General features: G+C 41.0%; 1 protein-coding gene across 1 annotated transcript in view; it reads left to right on the top strand.

Annotated features, from left to right (window-relative positions):
* Positions 1-12197, top strand: part of pigg (phosphatidylinositol glycan anchor biosynthesis class G (EMM blood group)) — a 51818-nt gene extending 39621 nt beyond the window's left edge. The window contains exons 11-13 of the mRNA XM_071457717.1: positions 2421-2730; positions 6546-6709; positions 11930-12197. Coding sequence (XP_071313818.1) covers positions 2421-2730; positions 6546-6709; positions 11930-12152 — 697 coding nt within the window. The 3' untranslated portion in view covers positions 12153-12197. The remainder of the gene's footprint in view (positions 1-2420; positions 2731-6545; positions 6710-11929) is intronic.
* Positions 12198-16463: the final 4266 nt, after the last annotated feature.

The following is a 16463-nucleotide window of genomic DNA, read 5'->3' as shown; positions in this document are numbered from 1 at the left end:
GTGGAAAACACTCAGTTGCCAAGTTATTACATATGTGAAGCTTTGCAGTTGTTTTCACCAGTGCTGCAGTAAACCCTCCTTCATGAAGGTTATAATGCTCAGTTTTTATTGAAACTATTTTAGCGAGCTGTTAATTCAACTTTGATGATCATATGGAGACTGTAGTTTGTGGTGCCCATTTACACCAGTGAGGGTTCACGCTGTTAGACCGATTTAGCTGTAGCTTGGTTTACCTAAGAAACTGCATCTATTCACATACATCACTGAGGAGTTGTTCATTGAAATTGAGCTTATTGAGTGTGGTCACAAATATTCTGAGTGTCACCAAACATTTTACTTCAACCTGAAAAAGTTTGGACACACCCGGATTATAGATCAAACATCAGACTTTGGTCCTTTCCAGAAACATCCATCATCAAACAGCTGTTAATAGTATTTAAACATACACATATATGCACATATATATTGAAGAAAAATATAAATGCAACACTTTTGTTTTTGCTCCCATTTTTCATGAGTAAAGATCTAAGATCTCTTCTCTAACCAAACTAAAGGCGTCTTTCTTTCAGCTTTTTTTCACAACTGTGTTTAAATCTGTTTTAGTGAGAATTTCTTCTTTGCCACCTTCATCCGTCCACCTGAGAGGTTCGGCATGTCAACATGCTCATTACACAACATGATAACTGCACAGGTGTGCCTCTGTCTGGTCACAATAAAAGGCCACTTTAAAATGTGCAGTTTCATTTTGAAAAAAAAAGTCATTTATTAGGTACTGAACTGTGAGACTTGAGCAACAGATGTGCAGTTATTTATTAAATTTTCTGGGTGGGTGGGTGGGGGGGGGGGTTATCTGATGTGACCACCATTCATCTCATGCAGTGTGACACATCTCCTGTGTGCGGAGTTGATCAGGGTGTTGATTGTGGCATTTTGGACCACTCTTACAGAAACTGTGGAAAGTTGCTGTGAATTGGATCACGTTGTCGTACACACAGATCTGGAGCATCCTGCACGTGCTCAGTGGGTTAAATGTCTAGTGACTACGAAGGCCATGCAAGAACTGGTGTGTTGTGAGTTTCCAGGAATTGTGTACATCATGCTGCAACAAAAGACGATGGCGGCAGATGAATGGCACAACATTGGGCTCAGGATCTCTTCACAGTGTGTGTGTGTGTGTGTGTGTGTGTGTGTGTGTGTGTGTGTGTGTGTGTGTGTGTGTGTGCGTGTGTGTGTGTGTGAAAAAATGTGAGTACAGTGTATTTGTTCTGTGTATCTTCCTAAGCCTGTTGTATAATTGTGCCTTTATGAATGAATGTTTCTACCATTGTATTTTTGAAAACACTGGGAGTCTGTGATGTCCAAGAGGAAAATCAAACTTGCTGTAATATAATAACAATAATAGTATTAGGAGCCTTGTGGTCGCGGCTACAATGCATCAGTGAGTTTTGACATTTCATAGCAACATACCAAAATTACCTGTAAAGGTTTTTACCATTTCAGAGCAGCGGAAATGGTAAAAAAAAATTTTTTCACTGCCACTGTTGTTATCCTGTTTTATTATTATCTTTACCTATTTACAACCTGTCGCACCCAATTTGAGAAAGAGGATTTTGATCAAATGTCACACACAACCTCAAAATGTGCTAAAATATGTTGCTACACTGTTCCTCAAATTATAATGATGCTGAAACAACCGCAACAGACAGAGTGATGGGTGCGAGAAAGTCTGTTTTCTTCAGGCGATTCATTCTGTCTTCCAGTCTCACACCTTTAATTATTAATGTTACATTGACACACTGCATACTGAATGAAAGAGAGGTTATGAGCTACAGAAATATAAGGAATCCTGTCTAACAAGAGGCAGGGATATGAAATTAATTAAAGCAGTGAACTTTGAAAACCTATTATAACAAAGGCTGACATATACAGAAACACATTCAGGTATTTTAGGCTGCAGATCAATTCTTGTCTGTCATATTAGAAAATGTCTCAATGTGAACGGTTGTTTTGAGCTTTATGCTCCTTCACCTTCCTTCTTTCTGATCCTGCTGTTGCTGGTGCAGCCACAGAGATGATGCCAGTGCTTGTTTCGGTTCTCTTAACTCATTTGATTTGATTTGGCTCCTGTTATTTGTTTTACAGCTTTTGTTGGCAATTTTATTCGATAAGAAGCATTATTTTTCATTTATCATTCAGTATATGAAGCCAACATGAAATCATTTTTCTAATGCTCCAAACCCCAGCTCTGGATATTTAATGGCTAAATGCATGAACAAGTAAAGCAAGACTGCCAGAATCCACATCCCAGAGTCACGTAGAACAATTACGTGAATATTGAACGAGGAGTTTTGTGGAGGAAAATCAATACTGGCTTACTGCAAATGCAAAAAATGACACAGTCTGGAATCTCTCTCTTCTAGGGGAACAGTGGAGGCACGCTTTGTTTATGTCTTCGTTTTGGGCATCCTCTTCACGGGCACCAAGGACCTGCTGCGATCCCAGATCATCACAGCAGATGCCAAACTGAAGAGCAAGGGATTGTGGGAGATTTACAGCGGCTTGGTTTTGTTGGTTTCGCTGTTGTTTCGAGCTCACAACCTGCCAGTGCTCTGCTGCTGCCTGTTGATCCAGACGCTCATGGCTCAGTTTATCTGGAAGAAACTCCACTACGACGCAGCCCAGACCACCATCATGCACTACTGGTTTGGACAGGCCTTCTTTTACTTTCAGGTAAAGAACAATGATCACGTGTAACTGCCACTTTGTCTGTTAAGTGATATGTTAAAGAGTAACTTAACACCAGGCTGAAAAGCTGTGTTTTTGTTGCACCTGTAACCACACTAAAGAGTGATGTCACAGGGTCCTGGAGTACACCTGTGCATCACTGCAGCCAGGTGAAAAGTTAAACCCCTGGAGCTCAGCAGCTGTTCACTCACTCTTTTAGTGATGTAGGATCTGTCTGAATTCCTGTCTGAGTTGTTGATGTTTCAGTCATAAACAGTAAAACCTCACAGTTACATTTCTCCACAGCGCTGCTAATGTATATTACCCACTACTTTCTACGTTCAGAGTAATAATAATAATAAGAAGAAGAAGAAGAAGAATAAAAAGAAGAAGGATAAGAAGAAGAAGAAGAAGACATGTCAGTGTTAGCATATTAGTGGGAAACTCGCCAGTTACAGTAGTTCACCAGCCAGTCACTACATCTCCACATTCTGATGTGATCAAGTGGGATTTAATGTAACCCCTGACTGCTGCAGACTGCTCAGTGGTTTAAGCTGTAGTCACACAGCCTCCAGATGTAAATGTGTATATTTGTGTGAAGTGAGTTATTGTTTGTTTGTCAAAAGTAACGTCAGACCTGTCGTGATTCTGACGTGGTCATGTGTGTCTCTGGCTGAACAGCAGCTCTTTTTGTAAAGGCGGGTGTTGGGTCTCTAACAGCTGGTCTCTAGGTGCTGCTGGTCTTTTTGCTTTTGCTCGTTTCATGGGAATTTGTTGACAGTAAGAAAAAAACATTTCTACCCATTATTTCCAGTGAAGCTTGTCTCTCCAAATGAAGCTTGATCGTGTCTGGAGCAGTAAAACTGACCCAGCAGTAAATCTATAACATAAGTCTTGGTGTAAAAAGTAAATCATCAACAATTACCAGTTTACAAATTACAACCATTTTAACTGCAACACCCATTGGTGCTGAAGACACCAGGACAGAGGTGAGAGGTTGTGTATCAGAGCCAAAATCACCACCGCTCACTTCTGCAGGAGGAAGTTCACAGAACAAACAAAACCTGAGCAAGTTTTTCTTGTCTGATTGTAAGAGACATTTAATTTAATGCTGTGCCACAGGGAGTAGCAACATTTAGGAAATGCAGATCACCGCTGATAAAGGACGCTGTAATAGGTGCCGTTCTGTGCAGAGGAAGTGTTTGTGTATAAATTATATTACCTTCATCCAGCGCCAGCATGAAGGCCAAGTGGACTAGTTGTTTCCTGTGGATGTGTTCTGGTGTTATGAGCTGTGAATGTTCCTCAAAGGCTGATAAGATACCTGCCGTTTGATTTAACCTCCACCCAGGACACATATTTGGTTAGCAGCTGTGTATTGTTGTCAACACTGAACTTCCACATCACTAACAATTTAATAACCCTCATCACCTTTGGGTCATTAATGCTGTGATGGGCTCGGGAATAGACCTCCACCAGACAATTTTCAGACTAACCGCCCAGGCATGTAATTACAGACCTTTGAGTAATAACGTTCTCAACAAAGATGTAACCACAGTGGATCTGTGAAGCTGCATCATATGTGATTTAGAATTGCTGCTCTGAAACATAAACTGATAAACAGAACAATCAAAATGATGTTGAATTAAAATCTGATCAGGGACCACCGGGCTGCAAGATGTTAATGCGGAGTCTAGAAACAGTAGCTTTTTAGGTGTTATTATAAAAAATGGCAGAAAGCCGTTGTTTTCAAAGTGTCCTTGCTGTTGGCAGCCAAACACACCAAAACACTAGAGGATTGTGGGAAATAATCCAGGTAACCTCACCTGCAGAGACATCACTAGTGTCAGGAATAGGGTTAAATCGTATCACAGGATGAAAGTTTTGGCTGCCTGCGTTCAGCTGTCCTGATCACTTGGACTGATGGACGAGTCTTTGCAGAGGATTTTCTGTTGGATTAATCTCCGTCCCAAAACCAGATGGTCAGTAAAGCAGCAAGAAGGTGTTTATTCTACAGAAATGAGACAGTTTGTGCAAGTGTTCCCACATGAGGAGGGACGAGTCACCCCACGGGTATGAATTCAGATGCAACTTAGCAACCTTCTGTAGAAAATATGAATCATCACAAGGACGCTTTTAGAGCTCAGAGCTGAAAGGTGGACTCGCATTTAAATAATCTGACAAAAGTGACAAGCGATAATGTACATGGTAGAGTAGGTATTTCTGTTTGGTAATGTATTTTGGTGCACATGAAACTACTCATCACACAAATTACAGACATCAGTGTTCAGAGTTTTCTGGAATCATCTGGCGTCCGTGCTTTTATTTTTTTTTTTCGCCTGGCGAACACTCCAGCAAAGAGCTCTGTTCGACCAACCTCGCTCTCTGACAGTTGTTATGACAATCGTTTTTGTCTGAAATTCATACATAAAACATTTCTTGCTCTCCTGGTTTTTTCATAAGTGATGTATTTGTTGATGGTGCAGGATGATATTTGAAAGATCACAGCATGGTTTCAGCAAGAAAGCGAGAAGGAAACATCCATATGCAGCCTCCGACCTGCTCGCTGATATTCGCTGCCTGTTTGTTAAAAATGGAGCCAGCTGTTAATGTTCCCTTCCTCTGTGATCAGAGGTGTCTGCCAGCAAAGGGAGACAAACAGCTACTTGATGTGTTGCAGTTTATGGATCATCGCTGCATTCAAATATAACAAGAAAACCATCCGTGATCTCTGCTGATTCCCACAGATTGTTTGATGTCCTTGTGTGTGTGTGTGTGTGTGTGTGTGTGTGTGTGTGTGCGTGTGTGTGCGGGTGAGAACATAAATGCAACAGCCCGACAATCAGAATGAATTTTAAAGGTAATTATCACTTGTCATGCACAAGGAAAATGAAGAGGAAAAGATCTGACTCTGCCGCCCAAAAATCAGATTAAGCATCTGAGCAGACAAGTTTAAACACAAATTACTGCTTTGAACTTTGGAACTAAATTATTATTCTTATGAAGGTTAGGCTACAAAATATTTCTTAGACACTTGATCTGCACTGACGTAAAAAGAGGTAAAAGTGCAGACCATTTTATATATTTTAGTTCTTCAGTTTTAAAACAGCTATAATGCCTCTGTCACATGCAGGTTCAGCTTGTGATTAAACAAGTATCTAAAGGTTCTGAAATGTTCCTTCATATTAGCAGATTTTGTCAACCTTTTTTTTTTTGCTCTTCATGATATCACATTTGAACCAAGGCTTATTTTCCTTGTGTGAATATATCCTACACTTGCAGAAGCATATACTGTATTTGTGTTGTGGCTGTGACTCCTGATTGCATCGCAGGGATAAAATCTTCTTCTTGAAAAGAAGCATCTGAAAAGTAAAGAGGAAAATAAGACAAGGTTAGAAAAGTGTAATGTTTTCAGTTTACTGCAGGTATGTTTGGCTTGTACCAGTAAATACTGGAAAGTGGTTGTTGACTAAACCAGAGATGTGATGTTTTTTTATAAAACAAAGTGTGTGTTCTGGCACATACGCATATGCACACAGTCTGAGTGGCTCTAACAAGAGTCCAGCTCCAAACAGAAAGCTGTGTGTGCGGCTCTGGTCAGGGAGTGGAAAACACAAACAACTGGGCCGCTGGGAAGGCAAAGCTGGAAGCCAGGAGCTCAGAGTAATGATGATAAAGCAAAGGACCAGTTCTTTAAAGGCCTGAAATGCTTACAAAGCTTCACCCACAGCTTGTTGGGAACTTGTTTTTGTCTGTACACTGGGTAAGTTTTTCCTGCGCCGCCGGCGATGCTAAAATAAGATTTCTTTGTGCTCATGCAGGGCAATTCCAACAACATTGCCACCGTCGACATTTCGGTCGGATTCATTGGACTGGAAAGTTACGTAGAAGCACCTGCCATCTTCTTAACGGCCCTCAACACTTATGCAGGGCCCCTGCTGTGGGCGTGTCACCTCGTCTGCTACCTCAGCTCAGACAGAGACAGGTAAGTGTCAGTTTAAAAGTCGCTCTGTGGCAACCTCAGTGTTTGTGCCCTGGTGGCATGTCTGCAGTTTCAGGGGTGGAAAGTTTAACTCATTAACTCAATTAAACTAAACTGAAATAAGTATTTGATTTAAAAAAAAAAATAAGATAAGAATTTGGTGTGAAGCTGCACATCAGTTAGTGTGTGAGCAGAGAACTTAAAATACTTAACTACAAGTGATGGATAAACGGTTGAAATGGCTAAAAGTAATGAAGAAGCAGTTGAAGTAAGTAACCTTGCCAGAAGTGGTAGATATATAAATTCCAGTGTGATCAGGACAAAACACTGACAATTTTATGAAAACATTATTGTAATTAAAAATTTAAATAACATCCAGTTTAGAATCCATTCATAAAGACACAACACATTTCCAACACGATGGGTGGAAATTAATGTAATTTTAACGCACCACTCTCTTTAACTTTGGTTTTAAACAACCACACAGCAGCATCACCACTGCAGTGACTTTTGAGTGTTGGTTTTTCTTTCTGAATTCTCTCTGTGGGGACAGTGAAGGTGCACAAAAATATTCTGTTAATTGGTTTACTCATGGCAACAGGGAGATTGGGTTGCAGGGTATCAAAGATGCATGTAAACAGCTTAACCTGCATAAGACCTTAACTGGAGAGAAGCCATACAGCTTGGTTGCTGTATGTGTGAGACTGCAGCCAATAACTACAGCCTCCCCTCAGCATGAGGCCCCTGCCCAGCTCGGAGTGATGAGGTCTGTGGCTGGGCAGCAGCTGTCATGCTGATAGAGCCAAAACTCAGACGCTCTTTAAATGTAGACAAAGGACGGTATTTGTGTAAAACGGGTTTGCACAACCTGCCTCTGTTGTTTAAAAGCCAGTAACAGAAATTCAAGGATTTACCTATGACTGCAGCCTTGTGATTAAAAAGTCACTACTTCTATGTAAAAAAAAAAAGTCTTTAATTTTTTCCTATAGAAATTAGACTGCAGAGGGTGTATACATCCGTGCATGATTTAGATTCTTAATAATCTTTGATCCCACATTTGAATATGATGTGTTTAACATTTCAGTAGTCCAGACAGTCTCTGATTAAAAAAGTTCTACTCATCCTCTAATTTTTGTGCTGCTGGAGGCAGAGCCTGGGGACGACAAAGTCGATCAATTCATCCATCCAACATTTTGGTCCAGTGCGGCTCCTGGCTGGCTCGCCTTGACATTTGATGTGGATATTGAACGTCCCTAGAGAACGACTCTATAAAGCTGGTGACGAAAACACTGCAGAAACCTCCCAGATATCCATGAAATTTTCACTGTCAGCACACAGAAGTTCGGCTTTTACACAGAAATATCAACATTTACGCAGGGAAAACGAAATCTATAAATTTACTAAGAGTATCGGGGTTAAAAACTCAGCCACGCTGAGATTGTAGCTACACCACGGCAAGCTGGGTGAAGCTGTGGCATAGCATTCATTTCCTACTGGAAACAGGAAAAGCACTTGTGATAAGGAGAGACCAGTGACAACATGACACCTGATATATGTTGTGTATTAAGTTTAAATTGCTGCCTAAAATGTTTCTTCAGAAAAACTAAACTCAGACACAGCAGCTGCATCGATCTATTTCATGTGTGAACCTAAAGTGCAACAACAACGCAAGCAGGCAATAAATCGCGTTTAGACTGATGGTGCAATTGATCCACCCACGAACAGCCCCTAATGGGAGGTGGTGGTGGTGGTGCCCAGCAGACTCCCCACATTCACTGTGGTTTGACCCCCTGAGCAGCCAAATCACCAGGAAGTTGCTTGGTCTGAAATGAGGACTGCAGCCTCTAGAGGCCACTACCGGGACTTTAGCCTTTCCCTGTGATGCCCCTCAAGCTAATACCACATTAAAACCTTCTTGTAAACATTACACACTGCATCACAGCATTAGACACATGACCACCTTTCATTGCCGGCGTTATTCATAGCGTGGTGCTTTCTGCAGAAACCCCAGCTGTAGTATGCACACAGAGACACTGTGACGAATCAAAGTCTGAAATAGTCTCATGCAAAGTACAGGAGCTCATTTAAAATTCACTCTGCACCATCAGCAGCTCAACCACAAGGCAAGTACTGGAAATGGGCTTTGATCAATAAAGATTCAACGGGCTTCCCTTGACACTGTCAAACTCTACTCAAAGCAATACCACGATTCGACAAGAACGTTTTCATTGTTTTAGTCCATAATCACAGTAGAGCTTCAGGACTGGCTGATCGCAACTTTACTATCATCATTAAAACTCTCTCTAAAGTCACGTACTCTGACATACATAGACGCATATAGACATAAAAAGCTTATTCAGCTCATACTATTTACAATATTTATTCTTCGCACTTGATTTCCAAGAAGCTGCGTTGGCTCTTTGACATTACCTTTGTTGAGAGCAGTGAAAAAGCACAAGTGGTGACAGATTGTTTGTACAGCTCTCTACTTTGTGATCTCAACAGTGAGATGACGCACTGAAATACAATGTACTGAAGGACAGTCAGTCATTGCTTCATTTATCCTTCATTTTGCGCATTTTATGCATTTGTGACAGCAGAGAAAGGCTTCATAAAGACCAAAACTACTCTTTTCTCTGAGTGATGTGCATGGCCATCTTTCTTCTACACAGTTTGGTGTGGTTTGTTGCATGAGTTTCACTTTTCTAAGAACACACTCTGGACAAATGACATCAAGCTGAAGTGGAGCTAAGCTCCTTTGTCACCTCATTCATTTATAAAACTGTGAATTGGAGATGTCAAAGATGCGGCACATCCTCTCCACTGAGAGAAGGAAGTCGCTGGCAGGACTGTTTACCCTGGTAACCCACCTGAGAGGCCGCACATGAATGTTTTAGCAGCTCTTTGAGGTAGGACACAGAAATAAACTTACAGTATGTTAACAACAGCAGCTCTGTTGAAGTAGCCATTAGGTGAGTTTAAGCTTTATGTTGATTCACAGTGTGGTAACATTCATCTAAGTTACTATGACCAAACAGTGACTAACTTTATTTCTCTTTATCTCACCATGTCACCATGTCACTTCACTAGTCAAACATTTACAAATGAGTTCATCAGGGCCACACAACACATACTAGACAAGTCCCAGTTTAAACACGTGACCTGGGCCCATTATTTGGACATAATTAATAAAGTTATCATTAATATTTCAAATGTGTTGGATACATCTATTAAAACTTACAGGCTGAGTCTTGGTTTAACTTCAACCTGTTGTTCTCACTGTGCTCATGCATGAAGGATGAGTGAATATAATGGACATTTAAAGTGTGTTCACCACTCTGTTTATGTGCCTGTGTTATACTGAGGAAATCTTAAAGATATGTCTGATTATCTGGAGTGGGTTGCACCAGCTATTCCTAAATCCACCACTCGGTTTGTGTGTAGTTCTTAGTAACTTCTAACCAATATCAAACCAGTTGCACCTTTAAAACTGAAGACATGACTTGGCTATTAACAGTAATTAGTGAATTGGTTGCTAGGAAACATCAGCAGCGTGGTCCAGTGCAAAGCAATCAGCTCTGTAAACAAGACGTCAAAAATGATGGTTTTCAAGGTTAAAATGTAATATTAAACTGGACTGCTGGTGCTTTCACTTTGTTTTATTCATAAGTGCAAACATTAAGAAATATACAGTATGTGTTTCAGAGCTACTGGCATTCATGCAGTTTAGACTGAGTGTGAAATATCGGATTATGCTAACAAAGCTAACATTGTTGTGGCATTAAACAAAACATTATTGTCGTAACATTGTGTAATTTGAGTTAAGTTGTTGTTGTTATGAAATGTCATTTATAATCTTCCCAGTTTAAGTCATTATTTAAAGGTACAGCTATTTGTAATTTTTACTATTGCTACATAGCCAACGTTAGCATTAGCAGCTGTTTACTACCCAGTTTGGTGGAAATGTTGTGAGTTCAGCATCAAACTTCATTCTTTTACTCATGAAGAGCCAATGTTAACTCTTGTCTCTATCATGTCTTTTCTGCATGCTAACAAGCTAGCCCCCGCCAATATTAGCCCGTCTCATCACTTTCCCATAGTGACTCACTGTAGCCTCCAATCTGTCCTGTAGACGTAGCGCTGCTCAGAGGATGTATAAAGCCGCAGCTTTTGTTGAGCCACATTTACCACCACCCGCTCCCAGCAAGAAACCAGGTTCAGCAGCAGAGATAACTTAGAAATAGCTCCTTTTAAAGAGCATTTTATCAAGTGTCAGGTAAGATTTGTCAGCCATGTTCCATAATCTCTCTTTCACTCTAAACAGGTCATAGCAAACGGTAGCTTTTTTGGACACCATTACAGATACACCTGGGAGTTACTGGACGTAAACATTTAGCAGCAACTGATAATAGTGAAATTCTGAATGAGAAGCAGCATGTGCGGTGCAGCCCATTGTAATGTAGTGATGAATAAATCTCCATTTAGTAAACTCGTAAGTGGATTAAAAAGAGCTGGTGCAACTGTCTCCTGACCACTTCTGTTGCTCATCATACTGGACTCATGTAAGTGTGTGTGTGTGTGTTGGTGTGTTAACTGGCCTTTTGGTTGAATTTCCACCTCCAAGCTGGACCACTTCCCATGTCTCCTACTTCATCAGCGTGGCTTCTCTTGTCTTGGGAAAAAGGCTTGAAGTTCCTCCCCCTCAGCTGGGACTCTGCCTGTTTGAATGAACAAGATCCCTGTGCTAATTCACCCATGTGTTTCAGTGCGTCAGAGATGAAGTGTACACATACACAAGTCTTTGTGTATCTGTGTGTGTTTGGTTTTACATCATCATCTCCTAATCTCCCCGCTGCATCCCTCCTCCCATCGTGCAGGTTTTAAAGTCATTTACTTCTTTATCAGAATTTGCCAGCAATCCGCATTATTGTGAGAAGATAATTGGATCAGTCTCTTCTCCTGGGTACATGTGTAAGGTAAAATCTCCAGAATGTGAGAATGTGGCCTTCCCCATGAATCATCAAAAACGATCTACAGCTGCACTGAATCAACATAATCACATATCGTTTAGAAAACGTAAATCAGCTCAGGATGACCTTGGTTCACATACAAACTTTCCTGTCTTGCTCTGAAGGAAGTTTTCCTGTTATTGACAGCAGAGTCGCCTGCTTTGTTCTCTGCAATGCTTTCCTCCTCCCTGATGAATCCTTTTCCTCTCTGCAGGAGCCCGGTCGCAGTCGCCCATGGTTGCTACTGTTTGGCTCTGCTGAGGTCTGTGCCAGCTGCTGCCTACATTGTCCTGGTAACTGTTCTGCGCTACCATCTCTTCATATGGAGCGTCTTTTCACCCAAATTACTCTACGAGTCCATGCACCTGCTGCTGACTGCAGGAGTCTGTCTCTTCTTCAACACCATGGAGCAAAGCCACAGCTCCAGCAAGTCTTAGGCAGCAAAGACGCAGATCTTCCAGTAAGGAATCCTCTTAAGTCAAAGGGTCAGATGCCAATCTGTGTGTAAGAGACACTTGTAAAGACTAATGCACACAAGAATATGCTTATCCTCACTCAGCAGTACACTCATCTGTTCACAATGTGCGAATAGATGCTTCAGACAGAGCCCATTACCTGGACTCTTGCTTCGAGAATACACTTACGATGCATTTTTGTGAGGAGTTTATTTAATATTTTATTCTTTCCAAGGAAAAAATGTTTGCAGATCAGAAATAATGGAACGATGTAAATAAGATTTTGAGGAATAACTTTTTACGTACACGCACCACATATTACCTCAGGGACTGGTGTACAGTGAGCCACAGTGAGCCGCAGTGCTACGCAGACAACAATGCAGAGTTTGATGTTTTGGCTCCATGGGTAATTTAATGACTTTTAATACCACAGAGGAAAACATGCTGTGTTCATGTTGAGCAGAGTGTAAACATGTGATGTTTGGGTGTTTACGGAGCTGAACTCTTTTGATGACAGCCAACAAACGCAACATGCATTTTGCCACAGAAGGAAAAACACAGGTTTTAAAACTAATGAATTCCATGTAGCTGCTCCAGGTTTTGTACCTGCTGACTCACTGTCGCACTGTCGTGACTTAACGGGGACACCTGAACACAACACAGCCACTGTTAATGTTAACACCTGTGATTTTCCTACTGTGACAGGTCAAAACTTCCGCCGTGAAAAAGGCCTATCGACTAATCATAAAGGTTTCAGTTGTTGTGGCCTAAGAGGAACCAAAAAGCATGAGGGGGGTGTCAATCAAGTTGAATCTGTGTCTTCCCACACAACATTACCAACATTATGAATCTCATATTGGCATAAGTTTATTCATAACACAAATTTCAATAAATAAAGATCCCATGCAGTCCTCAGTTTACTCCAGACATCCAGAATCTTAACCCGGTCCCACTGAAGGAAAAGTCCTGATTTATAAATTGCAGCACATGTTGAAGATCTCCAACTTAAATTTGATTCATTCAGTAGCAATTTTAGATGCTTGGCAAACATTTCTGCCTCATATGTCAACTAGAGGTGTGAGGCCCATTAAGAACACCAGACACACGTTTTTATTTACAGCCTGTTTTATTTCAGTGCATCTCAATGAGGGTTTAGCTGCAGTTATTTCAGGCACAAAATCTGTCTAAGGCAGCATGTAGAAGGCACTTGATGAAATTGGCATACATACCCAGGAATCAGTTATCAAGTCTGTGTCAGTTCCTCGCCATAAATATATCTCATGTATATTTTTCTCCTTGTTACATTTTCTGTTTAATCCTACTGAGGCAGGATGTAAAATCACAAACACTGAGCTCGGTGTTAGAAACAGTCATCACTCATCTACAGCACGGCTTCAAGAAGATGTGAGCCAGTTCAGGGCACTCTCCTCTCTGCTTTTGTGTTTTTATCTTTATTTCCCACATTGTTCAGTAGTTGGATGATATTAATGTTCTCCTGAAGGAACATAATTCCATATATACATTACAATTGTCATTGTGCCTTTAAACTTCCAGAGTCTGGCAGTGCACTGCAGACTGAGAAATTTCTCTAACTTCACTCGATCTGTTCCTGCAGTTTCACTAAGAGCACTTCCAATGTAAAGGCGGTAAGCTGGCTGTCATCCAAAGCAATAAGTATATGGAGCCAAAAGAGCAAACAATGTGTTGCTGTCCAAGTACTTATGGAGCACACTGTATTGTTACAGTATCTAACTGACTGCTTGGACTCAGTTTTCAAAGTAAAATCAGTAAATGGAAGAAATATCTGAGCAGCAGTTCCAGCGAGGACTGATGTCCAGGTCTCATCAGACCTTTTAATGTCTTTTTCTGCAGCAGCACATTACAAAATAAGAGTTAAAACTTCCACTGCAGCAGTTATTTTGTTGCATTACAGGCAGCCATTGTGTCAATGACCAGCTGTGACTACTTCAGAGCTCCTTGCTGATTATAACCTGGCAGTTCTTACATCATTACCCTTGGGATTTGTCCAAAAGAAAAAAAAAATCAAGTTGAAAGATTTTAGTGTTAAAGCCACAGTGTGCAACTTTTCACCTCCAGGCAGTAAAGTGAATCGTAAGTTCCCGCCCCAACACTTGTCACTCACCTTGATGAGCTGTCTGCCTTTAAACAACATCTCGCCTGAGGCTAAGATCGCTGACATCCCCCAAACCGCCAGAGGCGTCAGAGAAACAGATGCCAAACCGAGAAAGTAGGGAAAAAAAAAAAAACAGCAATGCTGATGTTCAGTGTGTTTTTTTCTAGATTTTGTCTGATGCAAGACGAGCTTTACTCTTTATTTGGCTCCCGTCGCAGTTGCTGCTCTGACTCACCTTGACAGGGACAGGGACCTGAACGCCGACTACACCCACAGAAAATGGAATTTAAATGTCCTGAACAACAGTGAAAAGTCAAACAAACAAGGGGATTTTCGCTGGAACAGACAGGGTCACTGACAGACGTACACTGCATATGGATCACAGCAGGTTAGCTGGCTTGCATCAGAGGCAGGACACATTTAGCTTTGAGGTATCCAGGCTCAAAGCTGAATTGATCCTTTTCTAAATTGGCAGCACACTGTTGTCAAGTGCCTTCCCTCTCTGTGGCTGAACACAGACTTCAGACAAAGGCTGAGGGGAATCATTTGTGAAGCCGATAATAATCTACATCACTCATGAGGATTATTCTGTCAGCGCTCAGTATGCTTCGTATCACTGTGCTTGTCTAATGACCATCATAACCTCTCTGCAAACTGATATCTTTAAAGGAATAGTTCAACTTTTTTTTTTTTTTTCCCAAACAGACTCCAGGAAACCACGACTTGTTGTTTTTACACTTTGGTTATACAAATGGGGTGTCACGTGTTTAGTGGTGGGCTGTGGGCTGGGAAGTAGAATTTGGACAGAGCCTGGCTAATTGTTTCCCCCTGTTTCCAGTCTGTTTGCTGAGCTAGCATCATATGATACACACTGGTATGAGAGTGGCATTGATGTTGTCATCTAACTCTCGTGTCAGCATAATTCCTTAAAACTGCTTCAAAATTGTGTGGCTACTGTGGCGTGTGATTCAACACATGATATGGATGTTTCATTTTTGGCTATTTTTTTTGTTTTTGTAATTTTTTTTTTTATTGTAATCTATGATGAACAGCGATAGATTTTCTCAGATGGAGATGGATTTTCTGTTTGGACAGATGAAAATGAATGTTGCTGGTGGACTGCTCAGTGTGTTTTTACGCCGCTGAAGATGAATGATGTTTGATAGAGTAGCATCCCTCTGCATCTCATCAGCTGCGTCGGACAGAAGCGAAAACTCGGTTAAGAGTTTGAGAAACTGCTGCAGTACTTTGAGACACAGAGTGCGATAATATCATTACAGCGGATTTTCTGCCAGCGGCCAGCACTGTGATTAGTTTTTCTTTGGGTTTTCTGTTGAAGTTTTGGTTTCTAAAGGGGGGCTTTTTTTTTTTTTGTCTGTTCAGTCTAAACCAACAACAAATGTAAAAGCATCACTTCTTGAAAGACCCAGAAGACATTGAGTAAATTGTGAAACCTCGTGACATGAGTGTGGGCTGAGAGTGGAGCAGCACAAACACATGAACATTATAGATCATCACTTTGAAAGGTGAGAATCAGTCACTGCAGTGAACTCCACTGATATTTCTCAGCTCACAGAGGAAAAAGTGAATTTTGATCCTGACCAGTTTGAGTTTTTTTTTTTAAGTGGGTTTATTTTTCCCAAAACCTCATGGATCCTCTGTAAAACGTGTCTGCACCGGTGCACGAAGACGCCTCAGAGCAGCTTCTCACAAATCTGATGGGACAGCACTCTCTGTGTGAAATCATTCCTCTGTATCCAAATCTCCAACAGCCCATGAAATGGATCAGAATAACTGTGGCGCCGGCACGGTTGAAAGATTTTTAGCATGTGTTAGCGATACAGTTATACGTCACATGAAACTGCTTTTTGTGTACTTTTTTGCAGCTCTTTGTAGAAATCACACTCACACTGTTTCGTGTTTCATGTCCGCTGAATTTACAACATGTGGGCCTACGATAGTCTTCACAACATTTTTGTTTCATTAGTCTCTTTTTTTGTTGTTGGCTTAATTATCATCAAACCAGACTTATATCTATATAATGCACCTGTAGGATTGAAAGAACGAGTTTAAAGCAGTTTTGCTTTTCTTTGTGTCTTCATTTTGAAAAATGTCTGATTACACAGGAAACACAAACAGCTCAAATCTTCTTCTGTTCA

Source organism: Trachinotus anak, unplaced genomic scaffold, assembly GCF_046630095.1.
Source record: "Trachinotus anak isolate AG129_WGS33_773 ecotype Australia unplaced genomic scaffold, CSIRO_AGI_Tana_v1 ptg000021l, whole genome shotgun sequence".
Taxonomy (NCBI): domain Eukaryota; kingdom Metazoa; phylum Chordata; class Actinopteri; order Carangiformes; family Carangidae; genus Trachinotus; species Trachinotus anak.
This window is presented reverse-complemented; position numbering and strand designations above follow the sequence as displayed.